Source organism: Leucoraja erinacea, chromosome 26 (genome assembly GCF_028641065.1).
Source record: "Leucoraja erinacea ecotype New England chromosome 26, Leri_hhj_1, whole genome shotgun sequence".
In the NCBI taxonomy this organism is placed as follows: domain Eukaryota; kingdom Metazoa; phylum Chordata; class Chondrichthyes; order Rajiformes; family Rajidae; genus Leucoraja; species Leucoraja erinaceus.
This window is the reverse complement of record NC_073402.1, coordinates 15251120-15278105: the sequence shown is the minus strand read 5'-3', so window position 1 is coordinate 15278105 and position 26986 is coordinate 15251120. Positions and strand designations below refer to the sequence as shown.

Genomic DNA, 26986 nt, shown 5'->3' with positions numbered 1-26986 from the left:
AACAGGCCCTTTGACCCAATTGGAGGTCTACTAAGATTGGCCCATTTAAAGGGGCACATATTATCTAAGTTCAGGGGGAGATTTTAGTGATTAGAGCCAAACAGCAAAGGAAACAGGCCCTTTGACCCAAGATGCTCTATCTAAGATTGGCCCATATCCCTTTAGTTTAGTTTTGAGATACAGCGCGGAAACGGGCCCTATGGCCCACCATCCGCACCGACCAGCGATCCCCGCACATTAACACTATCCTACACACACTAGGGACAATTTTTACATTTACCAAGCCAATTAACCTACATACCTGTACGTCTTTGGAGAGTGGGAGGAAACCGAAGTCCTCGGAGAAAACCCACGCAGGTCATGGGGAGAATGTACAAACTCCGTACAGACGGCACCCATAGTCGAGATCTAATCCGGGTCTCCGGCGCTGACTTCGCTGTAAGGCAGTAACTACCGCTGCACCACCATGGCCGTCCTATCTGCGCACCTGTCCAAATCGGTTTTTAAATGTTGTTATTGTACCTGGCTCTACTACTTCCTCTAGCAACTCGTTCTATGCACCCATAACCCTCTGTGTGAAAATGTTGTCGATTGACCTCCTATTAAATCTTACCCGTCACCTTAAACCAATGCTCTCTATTTCTTGATTGCCCTATCCAGGGAAAAATAGACTGCATTCAGCCCATCAATTCCCCTCATGAACTTGTATATCTCTATAAAATCACCCCTCCTTCTGCGCTATAAGGAATAAAGTCCTAGCCTGTCCAACCTCTCCCTATATTTGGACCCTTGAGTCCTGGCAACATCTTTCCTACAGCAGGGTGACCAAAACTGAACATGGTACTCCAAGTGTGGCCTCACCAATGCCTTATACAACTGTAACATAACATTTCAACTTTTATACTTGATTCATTGACTGTTGAAGGCCAACGTACCAAAAGCCTTCTTCACCACCTTTTCTTCCTGTGACGAATCTTTCAATGAACTATAAACTTCTAAATCCCTCTGCCCCACAACACTCCCAAGGCCCGACCATTTACTGTGAAGATTCTGCTGGTTTGACTTTCCAAAATGCAACACCTTACATTTATGTGGATTAAATTCCATTTGCCATTCCCCAGCCCACTTTGCCCCGCTGATGAAGATCCCACTATAATTCTTGATAACCATCATGATAACCATCTTCACTTTCTCCACCCATATATACCACCTATTTTAGTGACATCCGCAAATTTACTAATCCTACCTCGTACCTTTGGTATAGACGATAAACAGCAATGGGCCCAGCACCAATCCCTGATGCACACCACAAGTCACAGGCCTTTGATCTGAAAAACAACCTTCCACAACCAGCACCCTCTGCTTCCTACATGAAGCCAATTCTGTCTACAGATAACTAACTTTCCCTGGACCCCATACAATCTAATCTTGCAAAGCCTACCATGCAGAACCTTATCAAATGCCTTGCTGAAGTCTATGCCCTTCCCCTCAACAACGTTTTTGGTTATTTATTTAAAAAATTCAATAAACTTCACAAGGCACGATCTCCCACACCCAGAACCATGTTTACTGTAACTAATCAACCCCTAGTTAAAAAAAATGTATGTAGTCTTATCCTTCAGAATCTTCTCCAGTAACTTTCCTATCCCACGGATGTTAGCCTTGTACAATTGGTTACAGTTCCCAGGTTTTCCTTTGAAGCCCGCCTTTATTTAGATAAAGGGCACAACCTTAGCCACCCACCAGCCATCTGGCACCTCACCTGTGTCCAATGGTGATTTGTATGTCTCAGCCAGGACTCCTGCAATTTATTCTTGAGCATCTCATAGTGTCCTTGGATATATCTGATAGACTCAGGAAATGTATCTATGTCTTGCATCTTTGCATCTTCGGACGCACTGTCTGCAAGACATCTCCATTCCTAAGTTCCACTTTCACAAGTTCCTTAGTCTATAACTTCCATAACTACTTTTAAAGCTAATAGAATTGTGGTCGCTGGTCCCAAAAGATCACCCACTGACACTTACCTTGCCCAATTCATTCAATAAATTGCTAAGAATGAGTCTAGATAAAGGGTATTATAACAAAACAGTAACTACCCATTTCCCTCCTCAGATGCTGCTTGTCCCGATGAGTTCCTTGAGCAGCTCCTGTTTCTTTTTGTTGCTGCAAATCGCAGCACCTGCAGTCTCGTGCCTCCAATTGTTAAATATTTAATGGATTGCATTTTGTTATCATTGAGTTCACAATGGTGTGAGGAAGGATTTTAAAAGTAATTCAATATTTCTGTCATCTGTAAAAAATAGTTAAATTACATGCACGAAAGTAGTTAATCTTGTGACTGATGTGCTACTTAAGATCTGGTTATTACTCCCTCGGTGGCACGTGGTTTAATCTCTGTTTAGCATTTAGATTCCACCTCAAGTGAAGGCTGTGCAAACTATTGTGAATTCCTTTTATGTCTATTTCTGCTGAGATAGTGATTGTTCTTCTATAGGCTTGTATCTTTTGGAAACCAACCAATCTTTCAATCTGTAAAGTTCTGAAGTTTTCGGTCATGGATATAAACCACATGCTACATTTTTGGATCTGATATATAGTTACAGTTTGAGTTGTTATTCAGTAAAACATGGTAAATCATTGAGTCAGGAGTTTTGCCAAGAACATTTTGCACACCGCTGATGTCCTCATATAATAAATAATATTTTCAGCATGGAAATAGAACTTTTTAAAATTATCTCTTTTCTGAAAAGACCATGTAATAATTGTTTTATTTTCTAGAAATCTGATTATATTACCTACCTCATCACATTTGATCAACTTTTTGATATTCCAAAAGAAAAGAAAAACACAGAATATAAGCGGTAAGTAATCAATTATAGTTTAAATGTTTGACCCTCTGTTTGGACTGTAAATGCTTCCTTAATGAATTGAATTTATTTGCCATTCAAAAACATTTGAACGAAATGTCATTACCATACAGTCATAACAATAAAAAGCAAACAAAACATACAATTACATAAATTTAACATAAACATCCATCACAGTGACTCCTCCAGGCACCTCCTCACCGTGATGGAAGGTTAAAAAAAAGTCTTATGCTTCTTCTCCCGTGGTCAGGCAGTCAAACTGGTGCGTCAAGGCAATCGAGGCTCCCGATATTGAAGCCCCCGCCAGGCGATGGAAGATCTCGCGGTCGAGTTGCGCTTGGCAATGAAAGGTCCTGTGAACGGGCCGATTCAAGCCTTGCGATTCTGGGCGGACGAAACTGCTGTGGCTGGAGCTCCCGAAAAGTCGGTCGCCAACCAGGGACCTGCGGGCTCCCAATGTTACAGTCCACGGGGCCCACAGCCGAAGCCTCCGAAAGTCGAGTCGCAGCCGCAATTGCAGCGAAACCACAGCCTCCGAAGGTCAGCCAGTTCCGCGAGTTCACAAGGAGCCCTCAAGGTCGATCCTAGCTGGAGGTCGCCCAGCTCGTCGTTGTTAGGCCACAGCGCGAACAGAGATATGACACGGGAAGTTGCATCTCCGTTGAAGAAAGAGTTTTTTTTAAGTTTCCCCACCACCCCTACATAATACACAACTAAAAATAGACTAATACATACATGTAACATTAATGATAAGACAAAGAAGGGAAAGAGACAGACAGACTGCAGGCGAGCCCCAGCCACAGCACCGGCACTAAAAACCTGAGATAATGAGATAAAGGCTTTTTTTCAAAACTCATCTCTTAACTAAGCAGCTTATTATAAACTGCTCTGCAGGACATAGCAGAGGCGCAACATTCCTGTGCATTTGTTTAATTTTATGTATAGAGTCCATGCTGGGTTTGCAGATAAATGTAATTTAAGAACTCTGTTTTTTCAGGTAGAAAAGCCACATAATCGAAATTATGTTAAGTAGTTTGTATAATGGAAGAATGAAATAGCGGTCATTTATCATCTACAAGTACTTATTCCTACTTCCTTTCCTTGCATTAAAGTTGCCATTTCAAGCATATTAATATTTTAATTGTATTTGTGTGTCCTCTGTTTGAGTTATCCATGCTTTTTTTTTAATGTTCATCACCTCATGAAAATTAAGTGAAAGGTAGATAATAAAAGGAAGATACGAGGAACTTTATGTTTAGTCTCGGGTTGTCTCAAGTCTCTGAACAATAGACTGCTCTCAAGTTTCACTTTGAGATGTGAGCATTACTGAGGAAGTTCCACTTTTGGATGAGATGATAAACTGAAGCACCTCTGCAGCAACATGTGGTATGGAGCTCGAACGTCTGTCACTGCTGAACGGAGAATAGATGTTGCTGGTCACTTTAATTAGGCATAATTATATATACATTGACACAAACATTGCCTATAAGATATCTCACATCAAATTAACTAATTGTGAAGTAAACTATGACACTGATGTAAAAGGTGGGATATAGTTGAAAGTTGTTTCTTACAAATACATTTAATTTTCATTGAGAATGGATTCAATTACTGGTTGTTGCTTACTTGCTCTTATCTTCTAGAATGTTGCATTATAAGTTGGACATGTTTAGAAATGTATACTTTTGTATATGACCACCAAGTAGTGGCTGTGTTATTATATGAGAGATCATCTGGAGTCTCTGGGGTGTCTCCATTATACTTTTATTAAGTTGTTTTAAGAAATTGTTTTGGGATGTTGAAATGTAAATCACATACTTGGTAACAGTAGTTTAGTTTATTATTGTCATGTGTACCGGGGTACAGGTTTTTGTTTGCATGCTATCCAGTCAAAGAAAAGACTTTACATGAATGCAATCAAGCCGTCCACAGTGCACTGATAAAGGGTACAACATTTAGTGCAAGACTAAGTCTGCTAAAGTCCGATTAAAGATGGTTCAAAGATCTCCAATGAGGTAGATGGAAGGTCAGGAATTAGACAGTAGTTTGTCTAATTTCAAATGCCCAGTTTTGTAAATTTGTCTGTTTGTATATTTTAAGAAAATGCATCCAAATCTCTCCTCCCTCGTGCACTGAAGTAAATCGGGGAACCAGATGCATAGAGTACACATTTGTCGGGTGGTCCAAATGTCAGCATCTAGCAATTCTGTTCAGTCATTTTACAATCATTACACATGGTTTAAGTGAATTGTCTTGTCCATTTATAACAAATTAGCTTAATAATTGAAATTGAGTCACAACGTTTCTCACTTAACATCAGCCCTTTGAATCAACTGGGCACTTCATAATCAGGTGTTTTATTTTGGTTGAACTAAGTCAAATATAAATCATTCCACTTCTTATTTAATATGATGTTCTTACACTTTAAAGGACATAAGCATGCAATTAAAAATCCTTGTTGATTATATTAAAGGCAGTTTGTAATTCCTTTAGGTATCTGGAAATGTTGCTGGATTATCTGCAGGATTATGGAGACCGAGTGAAACCGTTATTGGATCAGAATGAGCTGTTTGGAAAAATACAAATTGACTTTGAGAAAAAATGGGATAATGGCACATTTCCTGGCTGGCCAGTATGTAGCATTTAAATTATTCTGTAATTACATTGGTGTATATCATATCAGATGACTGTCAGATTAATTTAAACAAGTTAATTATTGATTATTGCAACAACGCCTAACGGTGTTGATTTTTTTTGGTGCCATTTTCACTTAACTGCTGCAAGGAAAATTGGTATCAAGTTGTTTTTTTGTGTTTGACCTCCCATGCTAGTTGTTAAATGTTAGTTGGAAAACCTGGGAGAGAAATACAGCTCTGACATTTACAATTTGCAATGCCATGGTCATACTCAAGATGGCAGAACACCCGAAAAACCAATCAAGTAATAGTAACTCAGTCTGAGATGGGTCCCAACCCGAAATACCGCCTATCCATTCCCTCTACAAATGCAACGTAACTCAGTTGCTCTAGCACTTTGTGTTTTGCTCAAGTAATAGTAATTTGTTCCCACATTATCCCCAATCCTGATCTTGAGTAACATTTTGGCCGCATACACTTGGTCCAGAGAGGTGTGTGGAGAAGTTTATTGATTGTACCCCATTCCAATGTTATTCTTTTATCTCCTCTTTGGTGGTAATTAAAGATAGGCAAGAAATGATTGAACTTCTCTCCAGTTCAGTTCTATCACATTCACTTTCCCCAGCCAATTGAAGGTTAATTAATAAAAGTACAGAAATTCTGTAAAGGGTTTCACAAATCGGACATCTGAGAAGAATATTGAAACGATAATTTCCAATTAATGTTTTTTTGTTAGAACTGCAGAAAATAAGTTACTAACCTAACTTTCTCTAAAATATTGTCAGACTGCTGAGTGTTTTCCCAATATGTTTTAGTCCTTTTCATGTTTTCAGTATCTACATTATTTTATTTGTTATATAAGGTTAATTTTATTTCTACTTTTTTACAAAATCAGCTGCTTGATCTCGAATTCAACTGAATTTTGTGATCATTGAATGGGCAAATAAAATCTTAGTTTTATTATGGGTAGGCAAAGGTGGATTAAAATTCTACGCAGAGCTGAATAATTTGACTGCAGCATGGATAAGCTTGAATACTCTCGCACAGCTGAGACCTGGACACGATATTCAAAACATTTTCCACTCTGCAGTCTAAATATTATTTTGTTGATCTGTCCTGTTGTTAAATGAGTGTATTTAATTGTGGCACAATTTATAGATTTGAATAAAGTCATCACGCAGTGTATCCTGTTGATGTTGCATTGTGAATTTAGGAATACCTTCATATTTTGGCGTCATTTGGTTTCATTGAATTTAATTTATTTTTCTTTTGATAGAAAGAGACAAGCAGTGCCTTGACTCATGCAGGAGCTCACTTGGATTTGTCGGCTTTTTCATCTTGGGAAGTAGGTTCTCCTTTTAATTAGTTATTTTTTGATTCAGTCCATTTTAAAGATTACATTAATATATCGGGTTGGAATGCGCTTGACAATTCTGTAATTTTTTTCCTATATCTTTGTTTTCTGTAAAGTATTTACAAAGAAAAAAGCACAATTATCTTTCCATTAAGTATAGTCTAATAGCTAGAAGCTTATTTTCAGCTCATTAGGAAAATTCATTAAATGTTTACAAAAATTCATGGTCCATGCTTTGATTGTTTATGCAAATTTCAACGTATCTCTTCAGCTTTCTCATAGAATTTGTGTTGAGACCAGGTATCCTGGTTTGAGGCTCACCCTGGGGAAACTGTCCCTTGGCATCCTTCTTGTCACTAGTTTCTCAAAATGTTATGTTTTGTTTCGATCTGGATATATTTTAAACCCCTACAGTCAATTGAGAGCAATGGTGCTCGATATTTTTCCTTATTAGGACAAGCTCCTCAACCCAGAAATAAATCTAATGAGGTAACACTGTGTCAAGTAGAGCTCTCCTTGGGGACGTAGTCCAATAATTACTTACTCTTCTGCACCAACCTGTGTCTGCATGTTGTACCTGCATGACATATATTTTATGTACGCTGGTATACCAATGTCGTTGAACAACATTTACTTTCCCTGCAATTAAAAAAAATGTTTCTATTTCTTCATTAAATGAAACACGTCCCCATGTATATTGAAATGTATGAAATATCCCCTCTTTCTGTTATCTTTCGACATACTTTCTCAACTAACCTCACACTTCGACTTTCTCTTTGGGGACATTGCAGCTTGAATTTCCCTAAATATTGAATAGCTAGCAAACTTGCCTATATATTTCTCTAGATCCTTTCATGTAAGCCACTAATACCAATTGTAAACAGCTCGACCTCTAGCTTTGATCCTTACAATGCCATTATTGTCACAGTCTGACCTGAAAATGATCCATTTGAAAATTATTTTCTTGTATTCTTACTATTGTATTAATCTCAATTTTAAGAACACTTATTTTATGTCAACCTTTTATGTTCGATGTTTTTCATAACTGCCATTATGCTTGAAATGACAGGAATTGGCTTCCCTGGGGTTGGACAGATTGAAATCTGCTTTGATGGCTTTGGGTCTGAAATGCGGAGGGTAAGTGTTTTGTTGAACATTCATGAGAATTAACGCTACCAAAAAAAGCTTAGTTTTGGTATTACGGGATTTTTTATGTATAGGGAATGCTTTAAGATTGAATTGTAAAACATTACTTTTTTTATTTCAGAACCTTAGAAGAGAGAGCTCAGAGGTTATTCAGCACCAAAGGGAAATCTTTGGAGGCACTAGATCCTTCACTATTTGCAAAATCTAAATCCAAAGGCACCAAAAAGTTAGTAACATATCAAAATTGATATCTGAATTAGTGTGAAAATACACAAGAGTCATGTTGACAATGTTTCTAAGTTGATTCAACATTTCCTTAGTTGTCAAAATATGTACTATATGTCAAAACCTATGACCACAACACCTCTTCATCTCTCTGAATCTTGTTCCTGCTTTGTTTGATGCAGGATCTCCAGTTTTCATCAGTCTCAGGTAAAGGGTACAATCTGAAACGGGGACTGTCCATTTCCCTCCACAGATACTGCCTGCCCTACTGAGTCCTTTCAGCAATTTGTTGGGTTTCTTTTGCTCCAGCTTCTACAATATCACGTGTCTGCTGATTCTGCACAGGCAGGACATGTCCTTCTCCGCATTTATCAATAGCGGCGACTCTTGGACTTCTGCTTCTGTATGCCATTTATAGTGCAAACCTAAAACTTATAATTTATGACATTATACGCTAATGACCTTTACCATGACTTTGCCTTTACTTTCCCTTATTTTACCCTGAACATTTTCAAATGCTGTTTCTCATGGCACTCGATTTGTGTCTGCTTTTTTAAGTCTTCTAATGAAATTGTTCATGGTTCATTTCTTAGAATAAAGGGGAGGCCATTTAAGACTGAGATGAGAACAAACTCTTTCACCCAGAGAGTTGTGAATTTGTGGAATTCCCTGCCACAGAGGGCAGTGGAGGCCAAATTACTGGATGGATTTAAGAGAGAGTTAGATAGAGCTCTAGGGGCTCGTGGAATCAAGGGATATGGGGAGAAGGCAGGGTTATTGATTGGGGATGATCAGCCATGATCACAATGAATGGTGGTGCTGGCTCAAAGGGCCGAATGGCCTCCTCCTGCACCTATTTTCTATGTTTCTATGTCGCCAAAGACAAGGCAGATTTAATCTAACCATTCCAGTGAAATTGATGGAATTGGATTTGCTAATTTTAAACCCTGCCTGATTTTAGTTGATATTGACTTCACTGAAAAGTAAAGTCAAGTGAGGTGTAAAATTGGCGCACAGTCTATCTGATCCCGCTAGTTTCCCATACTAGACCGCAGCCGCCCTGTAGCTCACTGAAAAAGTCTGTGGAACAGATGCTACCAGAATAGTTGTACTATATGTAGAGAATTGTTACCACTAATCTTTGGGTTTTTGTGCCTATTATAGCAAAGGTTATTAAACTAATAACAATAGTATTGGGGAAAATTATTATTATTTAAATATATATATTAGTGGGCAGCACAGAGGCGCAGCAGTTGTATAATTGTCCCTAGTGTGTGTAGTTTAGTGTACGGGGTGATTGCTGGTTGGCAAGGACTCAGTGGGCCAAAGGGTCTGTTTCCACTCTGTATCTCTAAATATCTCGAAAGAAAATCTAGAAAAATGTAGAAACAAAGAATTGTGGATGCTGGTGTGCAAAAAAAAAGACACAAAATACTTGTAACAGTTGGTCAGGCAACATCTTTGGAAAATAAGGAAAGGTGACTTTTGAGTTGGAACCTTTCAGACTGATTTTAAGTGAGATAGTGTCTGCTGTAAATAAAATATTTTCCTAAATAAAAGAACAAAGCTGAAAGTGGGATAGGCAGTGCCTGGGGAGGCTGAAACATAGTTGCATTTCAGATTAATGACATTTGATAAATTTAGGAATATTTTTCCTTAGTTTATTTTGAAAATTATTTCATCAGTCTGAAGAAGGGTCTCGACCCGAAATATCGCCTATTCCTTCTCGCCATAGATGCTGCTTCACCCGCTGAGTTCCTCCAGCATTTTTATCCACGATTGAAAATATTTTGTTCTGTTTTCGATGAGCTATACTACGATTCTATTGACCATGAATATCGTGCTGGTGCTGATGCAAGTGAACACAATTTATGCATGAACACCAGCAAAAAAATGCAGACAGGCAATTTATTTTCACCACATCACGTCGAAGTTATTAATCCTATTGTCACACAAAGCGTGAGCATAGGGCTGATCTTGTGCAGGATCTTTTATTCCCAACGCTCCTTTCCAACAAAAGAAGTGCAGTCTACTATAATACCTTTGCAGTTTCTTCATAATAAAAGAAGAATCTAATCATGGAATGTTTATGTGTCAGTCACTAGATGTGCTTAAATCAGTGATAATGTGGATTTATCTGTGAAATTAACTTTTATGACATGATGCAATTGCGCATCCCCACACAATATTAGAGTGCAAATAAATGTACCAATTACTATTTATTAATCCCACTTGTGTTTTCAAACAGATGGTTTGATATGTTCATATGATATCTGGATAGCATGATAGCAGTTCTGTGCATTGCATTACGCAGATTCAGTTAACATAATAGGTTGGGTGTGTTTTGCCTATCAAATCATGAAGACCCGAAAGAGAAAGCATGCTGTAAGACACCTGATGCAGTCAACAAATCTCTTGGTCTCTTGTTATAACTATACTGTATTTGACAATACTTATTATAGAAAATGATGAAGTAATTAATTATTTCATGCCAACAATTCTCAATTTAATTGGAACAAAACCAAAAGAATTATCACTGCTGTGAAATATTATATGCATAAAATAGAAATTGAAATAGAAATGCCAGCGACTTGGACATGTGTATCATTATATGCCTCATACCATTGTTTGCATCACATAATCACAAGAAATATGGTCTTTTGAATTATTTATTTTCATCTTCATTAAGTATTCTTGTTTTCCACCCTTTCGCCATTTCTCCCCCCCTCCCCACCACCAACTGTAGGGATTCTGAACGCAACAAAGAAATTGCTTTCCTTGAAGCTCAAGTGTATGAATACATAGAGATCCTTGGGGTGAGTTGATTGAGGCTATTGCACATCTGCCTGGTCTATCTGTCTGATTGGAAAGATTTTTAACTTATTATGGCCACTATTCATAAACTATAGTTGACCACTTGTTCAGATTCATCTGGAGGGACACTGGTTTACTTCTGATGGATCAAAGAGAATAATTTCGAAGTAATTGCAGAAGTGACTTACTGTTAATAAAATCTTGCACAGATCCCTGCACTCACATGCAAATAAATGTGATTGTCGTGTTTTTTAAGCTGATTGCCCCTGTAAACCAGTTGAAAGGTGAAATATTGATCTATTTTAATACCATCAACTTGTTTACATATGAAAAAACTAGTGCTGTATGCTGGGTCCTGAGTCTTTGTCTGTGGAAAGGTGGATGAGGGTCAGGTGGTCTGAGTCTGTCCTTGAGAATGGGGCTGATACTGGGCCTGCGGTTTTTGCTGATACTGAGCTACGGGGTAGGTCTCTTGCCCAGGGAGTGCAAGTTGGGCTGATAGTGAGGCAGGCTTGTGGTCTCTAGTCCTTGGGTAGAAGCAGCTCCTGTGGTGGCTCAGCCCAGCATCTATTGGCTTGCTGTGGCCATTTTCCCAGTCATGCTCATTGCCTTCCTTAACAAAATGCGTTATGCATGGTAACCTGGCATCAGTGAGGATGTATTTTGGTGCCACTGTGCTGGATATCCTGAGAAAATAAAGAGTTTATGATAAGCAAACGGAGATGCTGGCAAATTGGCCGATAAGGTGGGGCTGATGGTGAGGTTTTTAGTGTCTGTTTTTGTAAGGTACGAAACAATGGCTTTATGTTCTTGTTCAGCTGCATTTCCTAAAACATAGTTTCCAAGAAAACCATTCTTTTCGGGAAAAATAAGTTGTAATGCAAAAAAAAGCAAACTGCTGGAGGAACTTACCAGATCAAGCAGCATCTGTGGAGGGAAAGAGCAAGCGACATTTCCGGTCGAGATCCTTCTTCCTGGATAAATTAATGCTTTAAAATGTAATTGCTATTGTTGATAACACTGGTTTGGAGATGGTGTACTTTTTAAAATGCTTGTATATAGTGGTTGCCTTGACTTCTGCTACATATCACAGTAAAATAAGAATACCATTGTCGCAATTCAAGTTGTGACAGTAAATATGGAAACTAGTGTGTGGGGAGTGGGTGACAAAGTGAGATGACATAGAACTAGTGTGCACGGATAATCAATGGTCATTGTGGGCCGAAGGGCATGTTTTCATGCTATACCTAATGCTAGTTAGAATAGTTTTCCTATGAGGGAAGAAGCTGGTGCACTTGTGGAAAACCTATATACATGCAAACTACATAGAAACAGCATTTGAGGAAAAGATTGAACTTGGATCACCAGAGCTGTGAAGGAGTGGCACTACCTATACTACTGCGGTGTTTATTATATCATGCATTCCTTGTTTCTGAAGAAAGAAAAATTCTTGCTAATGGCAATTTTAATTTTCATGATGGGGTAAGAGAAATTGTTTGGTAATTGAAATGAACTGCAAATAAATTGACCATTTTAAAATAATATATTGTATGGGTTACTTTTCATTGTATCAGGATATTGCCCAAAAAAGTCTGTATATTTTATAACATTTAGCAACCTACAACAGATTTCTGCTTATCTGATGTCAAATTTGACGGTTGATCTTGTACGTTCACAAAGGATTCTGCAGTTTGCCACACTGACCAAATTAGTTTTGTTATTGTAATGCAGCAAAGTATCTGTGGCCTTCTGATGTCTTGTGACTTTTTTTTTCTCCTGCCCCACAGGAACAGAGACAGCTCACCAGAGAAAATGTGCAGCGCAAACAAGCCCGGACTGGAGAGGAGCGGGAGGAGGAAGAAGAGGAGCATATCAGTGAAAGTGAAAGTGAAGATGATGAAAATGAAATCATCTACAATCCCAAGAACCTGCCACTGGGCTGGGATGGCAAGGTGAGCATAAGCCAAGGTGCTGAAAGATCCATTGGCCATTCACATTTATGCACTTTGGTGATAACTTAGAATTAAAATTTAATTCTAAAGAGCTGTATAGTGGTTAGATTCTGAATGCTAATTTTCCTGCACATTTTTGTTAACGTTATCCCGCGATGCTCCTATCGATCCTTTCATCCGTCCACGTTTATGATTTTTTAATTAAATAAATTTTGTGATGAATATTTGAACTGTAGGTAGCACCAAAACATGTCCCATAGAGTTTTGCTTCAATTGAATAGAAGGAAAAAATATTTAATAATTGATTAATACTGAATCTTCCTGAAATAGTGTCATGTGCACTGTAATTTGAATAAAGGATGCTGTCACGTTGAAATAGTGTACCGCAGTTCCAGATTTGGGCTCTTTCCTACATACCTTCTTCACGATATTTTTAGATAATTCTAGATCCTGTCGAAAATTCAGTTCATGGAAAGGGAATTTCGAATTTGAACTTTTAAAACTTGAGACTTGTGACTTTCAAATCAACTTATAAAATTAAAGCTTAGCTACTGCGCGCAGTGGGGGGGGGGGGGGAGGGGGACGTGGGGGATGGTAGGCTTTGCTGTTACCGTTCCAACCCCCAAGGAAACATTTAAACATGTCATTTTACAGCAGGCACCTTAATGATGATGACGTTATTTTACCACCGCCCAGGTAACAGGAGGCAAAATTGAGTATCTCAACTAAACAAAGATTATAGCTGGATATTGTTTCTCAGCATATCTAACAATACAACGCTGGTCCTCTATCGAATCTGTGGAATTCGTTGCTATCAATGCATTTCGTTGTCTCTGTACTGTACACTGACAATGACAATTAAAATTGAATCTGAATCTGAATCTCTAACAAGAATACCTCGTTCTTAAAATCTTACTTTATCTGAAAGTCACACATAATCAGCAGCAAAGAAAGCAAACTCAATGCTAGCATTTATTTCAAGAGGGCATGTATACAAAAGACAGGGATGTAATGTTGAGGCTCTATAAGCCACTGGTAAGGCTGCATTTAGAATATTGTGGGCAATTTTGGGTACCATATATAAGGAAGGATGTGTCGGCTCTGGAAAGGGTCCAGAGGAAGTTTACAGGAACGAGTAGATTAACCTATAATGAGCATTTGTCAGCACTGGGCCTGCACCTGATGGAGTTTAGAAGAATAAGGGGATCTCATTGAAATATTACAGAATAGTGAAAGGCTTGGATTGAGTGGATTTGAACAGGATATTTCCACTAGTGGGAGAGTCTAGGACGAGAGATCATAGCCTCAGAATTAAAGGACGTTTTTTTAGGAAGGAGATGAGGAGAAATTTCAGAGGGTGATGAATCTGTGGAATTCGTTGCTATCGAAGGCTGTGGAGGCCAAGTCACTGGATATGTTTAAGGCAGACATAGAATGATTCTTGATTAGTATTGGTGTCAGAGATTATGGGGAGAAGGCAGGAGAATGGGGTTGGGAGGGAGAGATAGATCAGCCATGATTGAATGGCGAGGTAGACTTGATGGACCAAATGGCCTAATTCTACTCCTATTCCTTATGACCTTTTAAGCAATTCTCTTTCCAACTTTTAACAGCTTCATGATGCATTTGGTAGTTTGAATTGAACTTTTGGACTGATTCATATTTGTTGGAGCACCAGGAGTTAATTTTGCAACTCAATTTGAAATACTTAGCTCATCAGCGAGCATTTGTGGACAGAAAAGTAGATTTCATGTTCCTTGTTATCAGGACATTTCAGGATAGTGACCTCTAAATTCCTTATTCAAACTGAGCTAACCTTGAGTCTATAATAAAAAAAGAAGAAAATCCTTGAAATACAAAGTATATCAGATGACATTTGTGGAAATAGAGAAAGAGAGTGTTTCGAATTGAAGGACCTTCAAATGTTTCTGACATTTTCTCTTTTTATTTCCGATTTGCAGCATCAGAGTTTTTTTTGTTTTTCCTAAATTTGAGATTCTCAGGACTAACACAAATTCTGTATAATTTTCACATTGATCTTAGTTTTTATTCTTTACAAATCTTAATTTCTATCAGTAGGTAGCAGTGCTACTAATCACCAGCAGATGGCAGCATCCATCAATTTTTGCACATCTCACTAAGTTTTTTGTCTTTTCAAAGAAATGTTCACTTTTTGTAATTCCTTTCCAGCCCATTCCGTACTGGTTGTACAAGCTGCATGGTTTGAACATCAACTACAACTGTGAAATTTGTGGAAATTACACTTACAGAGGACCCAAAGCATTCCAACGCCACTTTGCTGTAAGAATAAGACCGTTTTTATCAAGAGTGTAAACTCGTTAATATTGTTTAAAAAATGCATAGTTCTCAAGGTTACTTTTCTGCTTGTGTACTTTATTTCCTTCTGCTACATCTTGTTAACTCATATAGAGTTATCTTAAATGTTTTGTAATCGATGACTGACTTGCATACAAATTACTTTTTTCCCCCCAAGGGTTTTTGAGATTGGTAAATTTATTACCCAGAGGTTGAAATTAATTTAATATATTACTCTGAAGGTATATAAGGTGGGCTCTTTTTATGTCCCGTGACCCCAGTCCCAACTTTACACTGGCTACACTGACCTACAAGTTTGAAAACAGGAGATTTTTCTCTTTAGGGATGACATTTCTGCTTGGGACTTTGATCTTGTGGTTGACTCTGTGTGGATGACAATCAGAGTTGCAGTAATCTGGCTATCTGTTTTAAGTACGTTCCATCTATTCACTATGTTCAATATGTAAACCTGCCCAGAGAAGCCTTTTACTGAAGTTTGCCTTGTTTTTTTCAGTGACCCGATCAGGTCATTAACTTCATATTCTGTCCAGGTAAAGTTGTGTTATCATGAACTGTCTTTGGTGCAAGGTCATGACTGTATGGTGGACGTTTTTGAGTTACTGACACATATAAGGCTTGATAGAAAATATTCAGAGAGAAATGAAGGCATAAAAGTATGAAAGTCTGACCACACACACACACACACAGTGATTGAATGTATTACCCTTTCTATAACTTAATTGAAAACTAAATCACAGCAACAAATATACAGAAAATAACCTGTCCCTGATGGTCATAAAGAGAGGGGGGGGGGGGGGGGGGGAAGTAGCGTCATACGGCATGGAAACAGGCCTTTCGGCCCGACTTCCCATGCCGAACAACATGCCGCATATTTCTGTGTTTATTTCTGTTATTCACATGCCTGTGTATTTTTTTTTCACCATTTTTAGGAGTGGCGTCATGCTCATGGCATGAGGTGTCTCGGAATCCCAAACACGGCACATTTTGCCAATGTTACCCAAATTGAGGATGCAGTATCCTGTAAGTGCTCTTTTGTTTTATTGTCAAAATTGAATAAAATTCCATTGTACGTTCTCCTAACTCAAAACATTTGCAAAAGCTATTATTATTAATTATAATCTCCCTCTTTTGATTGTCTACATTTGTCCATAGTTGCCTCTTTCATGCAATGGCACTAATCTTTTGACTTTAATTACAAACTTGCTGTTTAAAACTTATTGAATCTGTTAGTAATTCTGTTGCCATCGTTACTTGTCAATTTAAAAAGTTCTCTTTATTTCATGCAGTCAGAATGTCTATACTGTTAACAATTCATGGGAATTATTTCATTATTGTGACCTATTGTGGCTTTTGGCAAAGTGAAAGGATTGTACTACCTGTGGCAGTGCGACTATGTGCTTTGTGGTCACTTTCAAATGGAAAGGAAATGCTGGTAAAAGGCAGTGGGTCGATGAAATTGGTTTAATAGTTTAAAGTACATTATAAAAATGTTATAATGCACAAAATTATGAGGGTAACTAGGGAGAAGGTAGAATCACTCAAAGATAAAGGAGGACATTTTTAATGCCGTCAGAGGATGTAGGCGAGGTACTAAAGGAGCACTTGCATCTGTATGAATGGAGAAGAACATGGAGGATAGTGACATCGGTTCAAGGTATACTAATATGTTAGGACACTCTGAAATCAAGGCGGAGGTGGTGGGTCTCTTGAAAAGTATTAAGGTAGATAAATCTTCCAGGGCTTGATGGGATCTATACCAGGATGTTGAGAAAGGCAAGAACGAAGAGGTAAGATTAGGTCTTGGAGGATTGGAGAGTGGCCAATGTTATTCCTTTGTTTAAAAAGAGAAGCAGACATAATCCATGATATTATAGGCTGGTAAACCTCGAGCCAGTGGGGAGGCAATGGAGAGAATTCTTTGTGATGGGATTTCCTCGCGTTTGGAAGATAATGGGATAATTAGAGACTGTCAGCATGGCTTTGAATGCAATAAGTGGCTTAATAACTACTGAAAGTTCTGAGAAAGTGATGAAAGTAATCAATGAGGGTAGGGTGTTGTTTTCATGGATTTTAGTAAAGCACTTAATAAAATCCCCCGTGGTAGGCTGACTAGAAGATTAAGATGCACAGAATCCATGGTGACTTGGTAGCTTTATTTTGAACTGACGTACCCATAGAAGGCTCAGGCTAGTGTTGGCAGGGTGTACTTCTGGCCAGAGGCGAGTAGATTCCGTAGGGATCTACTGGGACCTCTGTTGTTTGTGATGTATATAAATGCAAAGGGTTGGTTTGTAAGTTAGCAGCCAATACCAAAATTAGTATGTTACAGACAGTGAGGAATCTATCAAAGAATACAGATGGATTTAGATCAACTACAGATATGAAAGGAGATATTATGGAGTTTAATCCGAGCAAGTGCGATGTGCTGCACTTGGGAGGTTGAATGTAAGGGGTAAGTATATAGTTAATGGCAAGACTCTTAACAGCATTGATGTACAGAGGGATTTTGGGGTCTAAGCCCATAGCTCCCAGAAAGTGGTAACATTTGTATATGGAGTAGTCAAGGAGGCATATAACTTCATTATTTGAGGCATTGAATAAGGCATGCTGCAACTTATAAAAGCTTTGTTTAGTCTTTTAGAGGATTGTGCAGTTTTGGTCACCCCCTTATAGGAAGGATTTGAGGCATTGGAGGAAATGCAGACGGGGTTTACAAGACCGCTCCCATGATTTGAGGGTATTAGCTATAAGGAGAGATTAGACAAACTTGGATTGTTTGCTTTGGAGGTTGAGGGGATAGAAGTATTTAAAATTCTGAGAGGTGTCGATAGGGTCGACTGTCAGAACCTCTTTCCCAAGGTGGAAATGTCAAACCATAGAGGGCATGGCTTTAAGGTAAAGGGAAAAAGTTTAAAGGAGATATGTGAGGTAAGCTTTTTTATGAAGAGAGTGGCAGGTTGCCTGGAACGCACTGTCAGAGGTTATGGTGTAAGCAGATATAGTGGCATTTAAGAGGTTTTTAAATCGGAACATAAATATGTAGGGCTATGGATCGAGAGTAATCAGAGGAGATTAAATTGGTATCGTGTTCAGGGTGGACATTGTGGGCCAAGAGGCCTGTTCCTTTCCAGGACTTTAGACAGAGGGTGGTGAATCTGTGGAATTATTTGCCACAGAAGCCTGTAGAGGCAAATTTAGTGGATATACTTAAAGCAGAGATAGATAGATTCTTGATTAGTATGGATGTCAGAGGTTATGGGGAGAAGGCAGGAGAATTGGGTTAGTAGGAAGAGATAGATCAGCCATAATTGAATGGTGGTGTAGACTTGATGGGCCGAATGGCCTAATAAACTTTCATAGCTTCAGAAAAAACAGTCCAAGTTTGCCCAACCTCTCCCAATACACTCGAATCCAGACAGCATTCTGATAAACCACTTTTGCACCCTCTTCAAATCCTTCACATTCTTCCTGTAAAGGGCTGACCAGAACTATGTAAACTATTCCATTTGTGGCCTATTCAAAGTTTTATAAAGCTGCAACACAGCATGCTGACTCTTATATTCAATACCCTGACCGATGAAGGCAAGCAATATCATAGACCTTCTTCACCACTCTATCTACTTGTGTTGCTACTATTAGGGAATTGTGGACTTGGACCCCAAGATCCCCCTATACACCAATGCAGCAGCACAACTGTCTTTCCATATTTTTGCTAAAGAATTTAGTCACATTTACAGTTACATTTATTTCATTTGCTTTGGATCATTTACTCCCTGATGTTCAAATGTTTATTATTGCACTGTATATGGCGGGTTATCATTGTCAGACAAGTATTCTTCGTATCTCCTAGTTAACATCCAAATACAACAAATAGTAAATTGCAACAGCAGCAGCCTGGAATGTGTTTTCCTAAATTGCCCAAGTGGAACACCATCCTATTGTAAACTGTTTTCATGCACTGCTGTACAGTCATAAGACTTTCCTCCTCATTGCACTTGTTAAAGTGTTCATTTCACTAGGGCTCTGAGATCCCGAGATAGCTCAACGTTGTGCAATGAGCCGATTAAACCAACAAAGTTCAGCATCTGGAGCCTCTGAATAAACTAAAAATTGTAGTTGAGATATTTGGCTGAATTGTGGGCAGCAGTTCTGAACGGAAATGTCAGTATTCAATCACTAGGCACTTACTGCACTCTTGACACTAAGGGCTGCTTTCCTATTCTGCACTAGTCCAGAACAGGTGAAAGGTATGAAAATGAGTTTTCCATAGGGATTTTAAGTTTGTCCATCTGGAAGTGTAGGAATGTTTTCTTAATTATTTTGCTTTAATATTTACAAGGTTTAATTTTAATTAACTAAATTAAATGTTTTATTCCAATTTTACTACTTCTTAATATCAATGATATTTAAAAACATAAAGTAAATCATAGCTTTGACCACTAGCTTTGTCCTCTGTCAAAGAGTGTTAGCACATTTTAGCGGATGGGGCCTGCGTTCTGTGACACAACTGACTAGTTGCTATTTGGACTTTTATTCCGGACTTCAAAATGCGATGGCCCTGTACTCCTGGCCTGGGTATTGGGGTGGTATCTGCTGGTTAAGATATTGGGCAGTGGGGCAGTTTGAACAGTCCCCACTTTGACTGCCGGCTATTGCATTCTATGCCGAAAGGTAATACTTTACTGCAGTGCCAATCTTAGGATGACAATGTAATTGTTAACTTAAGAGCATTCCGTGTTTTTTCATTGATAATTGCATAATTCAGGAATTTTAATACTGATTTGAGAGTTACATTCCATATTTTACTACAATTTGTGTAGAATAATGATAAATGACTGGCTTTTATTTTACTAGACCATCACACTGTTATTTACATATTTTAAATACAAAATTATTAACCACTCTTGCTCCTGGTGTCTACTTTTTAAACTAAGAGTTCAATTCTTCCACACAGTAGATCTAAAAAATGCACAACGGATGGTGTGACTTTGAAATCTCGTAAGAGAAGTGATGGGAAACCTCAATATTCCTGTCAATTTTAGTAGAGGTCATTCTTAATCTTTACTTGCTTACAAGAATTAAGTTATCTGTCCACTCTGTCATTTTAGTGGAAATAATCTTAAACAAGCCTTGGGTTTGGTAAACAGGTCGGCATTTTGTGTGATTTGTCCAGTAGGGAGAACTTGTACTTTAGATACACCTAGACAATAATATTAACAACTTTCTTTTTTTTCCCCCCCAATTAGTGTGGGCAAAGCTCAAGCATTCAAAGGCAGCAGAGAGATGGCAGCCAGACACAGAGGTAATTGCTGTAAATGAGCTACTTGAACTGTGAATGAACCCATACCATTTGGTTGAAACCTGCTATTGAATTAGTTGAGTATGGTCCAAGTTGGAGCAGTGCAGACATGTAACAAAGAGAACCCAAAACAGAAAATACCGGAACTCTAGAGTGAAGTTAGTTGACGCACAAACAATGAAAGAATAACCAAAAATTATAACAGTGTATTGATCATTGGACAAGTGAGCTGAGGAATGGCAAATGGAGTTTATTACAGATGAGTGTGAGGTGTTGCATTTTGGGAAGTCGAACCAGGGTAGGACCTTATCATTGAATGATAGAGGCCATGGGAATGGTGTAGAGCAGAGGGATCTTGGAATACATGTGCAGAATTCCCTGAAAGTGGTGTTAATGTGGGCAAGAAGCCTTTTGGTACATTGGCCTTCATCAACCAAGGTATTAAGTCTAAAAGTTGGGATGTTATATTAAAGTTGTACATGGCATGGGTGAGGCTGCATTTGTTCAGTATTGCGGTCCATTTTGGTCACCCTGGTATATTAAGATGGAAAGAGTGCAGAGAAGAATTACAAGCATGTTGCCAGGACTTAAGGACCTGAACTATAGGGAGATGTTGGGCAGGCTGGGACTATATTCCTAGAAGCATAGGAGGCTGTATAAAATCATGAGGGGAATACATGGGGTAAATGCACAGTCATTTACGTAGAGTAGGGGAATCAAGAGCCTGAGGACAAAGGTTTAAGGCGTGAGGGGAAAGATGGGAACCTGATGGCAACTTTTTCACAATGGGTCTATTGAACGAGCTGCCAGAGGAGGTAATTGAGGCAGGTACTATAACAACACTTAAAAGTCATGGGGAAGTACATGGATGGGAAATATTTTGGGGGTTTTGGCCATAGACATGCAGGTGGGACTAGCATGGGTCGGCATGGACAGGTTGGGCTGAATAGTCTGTTTCTGTGCTGTGTGGCTCTGTGACTAAGATTATGAGTAAGTTATTTTAATCAGCAAACTTTTCTATAGAATTTACCGGTGTTGGAGTGAAAGGAGAACATTGAAAGAAAAATAATACTGCCTGTTATTGTGGTGAAACCAATAAAGTATTTATTACCACTGCACAGGAGGCCTATTATCCTTCCAGTCTGGGTTGGGTCTTTCCAAGTGCAATCTGGCTGGCCACTCTCTACCCACCTTGTCAGTATTTTCCTTTCATGTAATTGCCAGTCCCTTGTTGAACAATAGGATTGTTTGTACCTGCATTACTGCATTGCAGTCCTGATCCTAACCGCTGTATCCATAATATTTTTCATGTGCCTCTTTAATCTGTTATCCCCGTTCCCTTTGGAAGTGTCAAAAAATTTAAATACCTCATGATTTTAAATTCTTCTTTCAAATCTCTTTCAACATTCTCTCTTCATCTCATGCTTGGAATCTTTCTGGCAAATATATTCTACACCCTTGAAGGCCTTTGTGTCTGTCTTAAAATGTGAGGCTCAGAATTAGATCAGTACTCCACCTGTGACATGACTCTTTTATGAAGGTTTCTATTGACTTCCATGCTCTTGCACTCTGTCTTTATATAAAATTAGCCAGTCCTGTTTGCTTTATATTTGCTATCCCACTCTGCCTTTGAAAAATGAAGTGCGGTACTTGGCAACTTTCTGCTTAAATTTCATCTACAATGTCTTCCAGTTCCACCAGCTTCTTGAGGTCTATTACTATTCACCCACAGTATACGATGCTTGCAATCCCAGATTTAAAGGGCAGTAGATGGGATTAAGCATTCTAAAATGAAAAGGAAAGAACATGAACAGGCCCTTAGGCCCACACTATCTGTGCTGAATTAAGCAAACCCCATTTGCATGCAAGTGATCCACAACCTCCATTCCCTGGATATTCATGTGCCTATCGACATGTCTCCTTAACACCACTATCATGTCTGATTCTGCACATCCTCCTGCCCCCCCCTCCCCTTTACCTTCCCCAGTACCTACTACACTGTATTTTTCTAAAGAAAGGTTGCCCTGCCACCTCCTTTAAACATACTCCTCAAATTGGAGCTGTTCACCCTGATTTTTGACTTTGCCAACATGAGAAAAAGATTAATATACCCAATCTGTGCCCCTCAGAATTTTATAAACTTATATCAGGTCTTCCCCAACCCCCGCCTCTAACGCTCCAGAGAAAACCGCGGCGATCACTTCGCCCAACACCTCCGCTCAGTTTGGACTAACCAACCTGATCTCCCGGTTGCACAGCACTTCAACTCCCCCTCCCATTCTGACCTTTCCGTCCTGGGCCTCCTCCATTGCCAGACTGAGGCCTAGCGCAAATTGGAGGAACAGCACCTCATATTTTGCTTTGGTAGTTTACACCCCAGCGGGTATGAACATTGACTTCTCTAATTTTAGAGAAATTGCTTTCTCCCTCCTTCACCTCCCCCTTCCCAGCTCTCCCACAATGCCTACTGTCTCCGCTTCTTCCTGTCTTTTTTTCTGAAGACAGGTCTTTATTCGTTCTCTCCGTATACCATTACCACATTTTTTTTCCCTGGTAGGTTTTAGAAATGAGATTGTAACACACATTCATCATGGCTTCATTCATTTTTGCCAACTCTACACAACAAACTATCTTGTATCCAGTGGGCATTCCTGCAATCATTGTCTGTGTTGGTATTGGTTTATTATTGCCATGTGTACAAAGACACAGTGGAAAACGTTGTTTTCTTGTCCTCCAGGGAAATTATGCCATACCATTAATACTTTCTGTAGGTTTTAGGAAATGAGATTGTAACACACTTAGCATGTTGTGCCTTCTGTAAGCATTGTGCTGTTTTATCAATCCTTTGTCAGTGTTATCAATTTGGAGATTAAAATAGTTTTCAGACTTGCGATAATATGGTACTTTTAATGACCTCGATGCCCAGTCTGACGATGTTTTTTAAAGTAAAGTTCCTAATGTTTTGTCCGTAAACACAGCCACTAATTATTGCACAGCTGTGACTATCGATTAAATAATTGACCAGTTTGCACTGTTTGTAATATGGAAACCATTAGCAGAAGACAAGGGGAGTCTGAAATCTAAAAAAATACTGTTGGAAATCCTCAACATTTGTGGAAACAACTGGCATTTCAGGTTGATGATCCTTCATCAGACCCGATCAGCTGTTTACCACGTTGTTAAAATATTAAATGCTGGCTGGAACACAAGAGGAACTACTTATTCAGGGCAGCAATGCCATAAAACTCTTTAATCTGGCCTGAAATGGTATAATGGGCCCATAATGTCTCATATAAAAAACGTCTCTGAGGGCACTTCCGTAGTATTGCATTGGTGCCATGTTTCTCATGACCTGGAGACCAATGTAAATCTGTTTAACTTGGGTGCGAATATTCCCAAGTCAAGCTGATCCTTTGAAATAACACCAACTTATTTATATGATGCATTTAATGTACAACAAAATCCCCAAGTTACTAAATACCCTGCGCTAGATAGTCAGATCACATTTTATTTGGTCTGTTTCTGATTATCTTTCATCCTCAAAATCTTATCGCAGATGATCATTGAAGGGGTGTGGATTATATCGTTGTATGTTGATTCCTATCTGAAAGTAGTTTATTGCCGACACTATAATAGTAGTACATTTTCTGAAAGCATTGTTTTAATTAGCAAATTAACATTTTGCACTTTAGGAAGAATATGAAGATTCAAGTGGAAATGTAGTTAACAAGAAAACCTACGAAGATTTAAAAAGACAAGGCTTACTCTAAACCAACGAACTACTGCTTCATCCAGATGTCTTTTTCATGCTCGGTGATATCCATATGTTAAAAGCTTAGTTAATTTCTTTCTCCAGTCATATTAGTTTAAGAACAGATCTTGTATTCCCCAAAGTCTGTAGCTTAATTCAAAGGAATTTGAAGAGAACCAGATCTAATGCAATTAGTAATTGTTTAGTATTCTAAATCTCATTTAGTAATTGTCAGTATTCTAAATCTCAGTGTAATGATATACAGCATTCTGCTTTGTATTTTCATAAAACAAGCGTAACGGGTGAGCAGAGGGATTAGAACCATTTTTGTTAGTGGGTGTGAAACCTTTATAGATGGATCTCAAGTTTGTCAAAGCAGAATGTAATTTATAATAAACAATGCTATATCATTTAAATAAATAGTTTAAGTCTTTATTTTAGTTGTTTTTCTCCCTAGAAGCTGGCATCCTTTTACAGTTTAATAAAGCAAATTGTGTTTTTTTTTTGCCTTTCTGTTGTGTTAAATGTTTTTTATCTGTTGTACTATTACTTTAGTGCTTTCTTCATATTTTTGTTACAATTATCTACATTGTAGTTCGATCACAGCTACCTGAAAGCCCACCCAGCTCCAACTTCCCAACTTGATGCAGAGATTCCTCCCTGCCTTTCCCCTCTACCATCCTGATAGTTTGAGGAAAAATTAATTAATTCATGCAAAACATGCTCCAGATTGAGTAGCGTGCCTCTTTCCTCTTGTGCCATTTGACAAGGAAGTCATATGGTCAATAAATTGTGTCATATGGAAGATACATGGAGTGAACAGGAATTAAGATTCCAAGGAAGATAATGTGAAAACAAGAGAGACTAGCAGAATTGGGTATTTGTTGATAAAATAATAGGACATTTATTGTGTATACTGCTGTTATACATAACATTTAATAACTTTTGGCAAGGAAGAAACGTACCATAAATTGTAAATCACCACAAATTTCAGAGTGTCAGAGGCCATGGGGAGAAGGCAGGAGAATGGGGTTAGGAGGGAGAGATAGATCAGCCATGATTGAATGGCGGAGTAGACTTGCTGAGCCGAATAGCCTAATTCTACTCCTATCACTTTATGATCTTATGAAATTTCTGGCCTCTTTGCATTGCTCTGCCTTAAACCTCGTGAAACTAGCTGTCAACATGCACCAACACTGCTGAAAGGAATTCAAGATAGCACAGAAAATTAGAGTTTGTGCTCAACATCATGATGATGAACTATGCCACCCATCCTCGGCATTTTGGTTTCACCATGTGGAAATTACAGCAGTGTTTATACATATTCCCCCCATTTCAGGGTGATAATTGCTTGTTTCTAAGCTTCCCCACAGTTTAGTTTCAGTAAAAACACTGAATCAAACACTTGAAACACCTAAATTTAATTTTTACAGAAGCGCATTACAGTTCAACTACTGTACCTCTCCCACAGCGGGTTCGATCCTCGTATCTGCCTATTCAAGCCCTCTAGGCCTCGCTCAGAGACACTCCAGAAGGTCACACAGTCCCAATCGCTCTCCCAGAAGATCGACGCTGGACCTCGTGGTAGCGGACTTTTATATGGCCCGGTACCTCGAGGGGCCGAACCACAAGGGAGTGGTCTCTTAATAATCCAATTACAGATATCGATTAACCCCATACACAACAGACATTGCCCTAACCCAATAATACAGCAGCTCAATACATTGTATTCAAACCGGACTTCGCAAGGAAGCCAACTTAGAAACATTTACCCTGATCTGCCAGAAACCCAGACAAGGCTCAATACCTCATCCAATCAACACTCTGCATAGTTAAACTCTGCAACATTATTTACAAGGTGTATGTCTGGTTTGCAGCCATCCAATCCATTCTATGCATTTTGCACCTAATTGACATGGTCTGCAGATGTTCTCATGACAGAACTTGAGAGGATCTGCAGAGAAGAATGGGAGAAATGATGGCTGGTGTCTCTAACAGTTTTATTCTTGTTTCTCACTCATAATGGCTTATTTGACTTTCATTGGCACAATTTTGGTCCTCATGTTGATAAACAGCAATGAGAGGTTCCAAAGGTGATGGAAAGACTGGAGGAAAGACTAGGTGCTGAGAGCTTTCCTATACCTGCATTAAGGAGGCAATTAAACACACCTGAGCAATTACAGACGCCTGTGAAGCCATGTGTTCCAAACATTGCGTTGCCCTGAAATGGGGGACTGTATAAACACAGCTGTAATTTCTACATGGTGAAACTAAAATATGTAAAAATGGCCTTTAATAAAATCTGACAATGTGCACTTTGACCACATGTGATTCTTTTTTTCTATTACAAATCCCAAATTGTGGAGTACAGAGGCAAATAAATAAATGATGATGGGTCTTTGTCCCAAACATTATGGAGGGCACTGTCTGATCAATCATTCTGGGGTTTACTTTTTCTATTCTATTGCATTCCATTAAAGATGTCACTGAGATTCCATTGACAAAAAAAAATGTTTCCTGGAAATTGTGCTGAAATAATTGAGTTGTAGAGCCTGCAGTCCACAGTAAGCCTCTGGGAGGTTTGTTTAATTATATAAGCATG

General features: G+C 38.7%; 1 protein-coding gene across 1 annotated transcript in view; it reads left to right on the top strand.

The window, feature by feature from the left end:
- The window catches only part of sf3a3 (splicing factor 3a, subunit 3), a 32602-nt gene extending 5897 nt beyond the window's left edge, over positions 1-26705 (top strand). Inside the window, exons 7-17 of the mRNA XM_055656200.1 lie at positions 2782-2864; positions 5364-5502; positions 6783-6851; positions 7930-7997; positions 8128-8232; positions 10978-11047; positions 12833-12997; positions 15188-15298; positions 16264-16354; positions 20581-20636; positions 24326-26705. Of these exons, the coding sequence (XP_055512175.1) occupies positions 2782-2864; positions 5364-5502; positions 6783-6851; positions 7930-7997; positions 8128-8232; positions 10978-11047; positions 12833-12997; positions 15188-15298; positions 16264-16354; positions 20581-20636; positions 24326-24403 (1035 nt within the window). The 3' untranslated portion in view covers positions 24404-26705. The remainder of the gene's footprint in view (positions 1-2781; positions 2865-5363; positions 5503-6782; positions 6852-7929; positions 7998-8127; positions 8233-10977; positions 11048-12832; positions 12998-15187; positions 15299-16263; positions 16355-20580; positions 20637-24325) is intronic.
- The last annotated feature ends 281 nt before the right edge of the window (positions 26706-26986 follow it).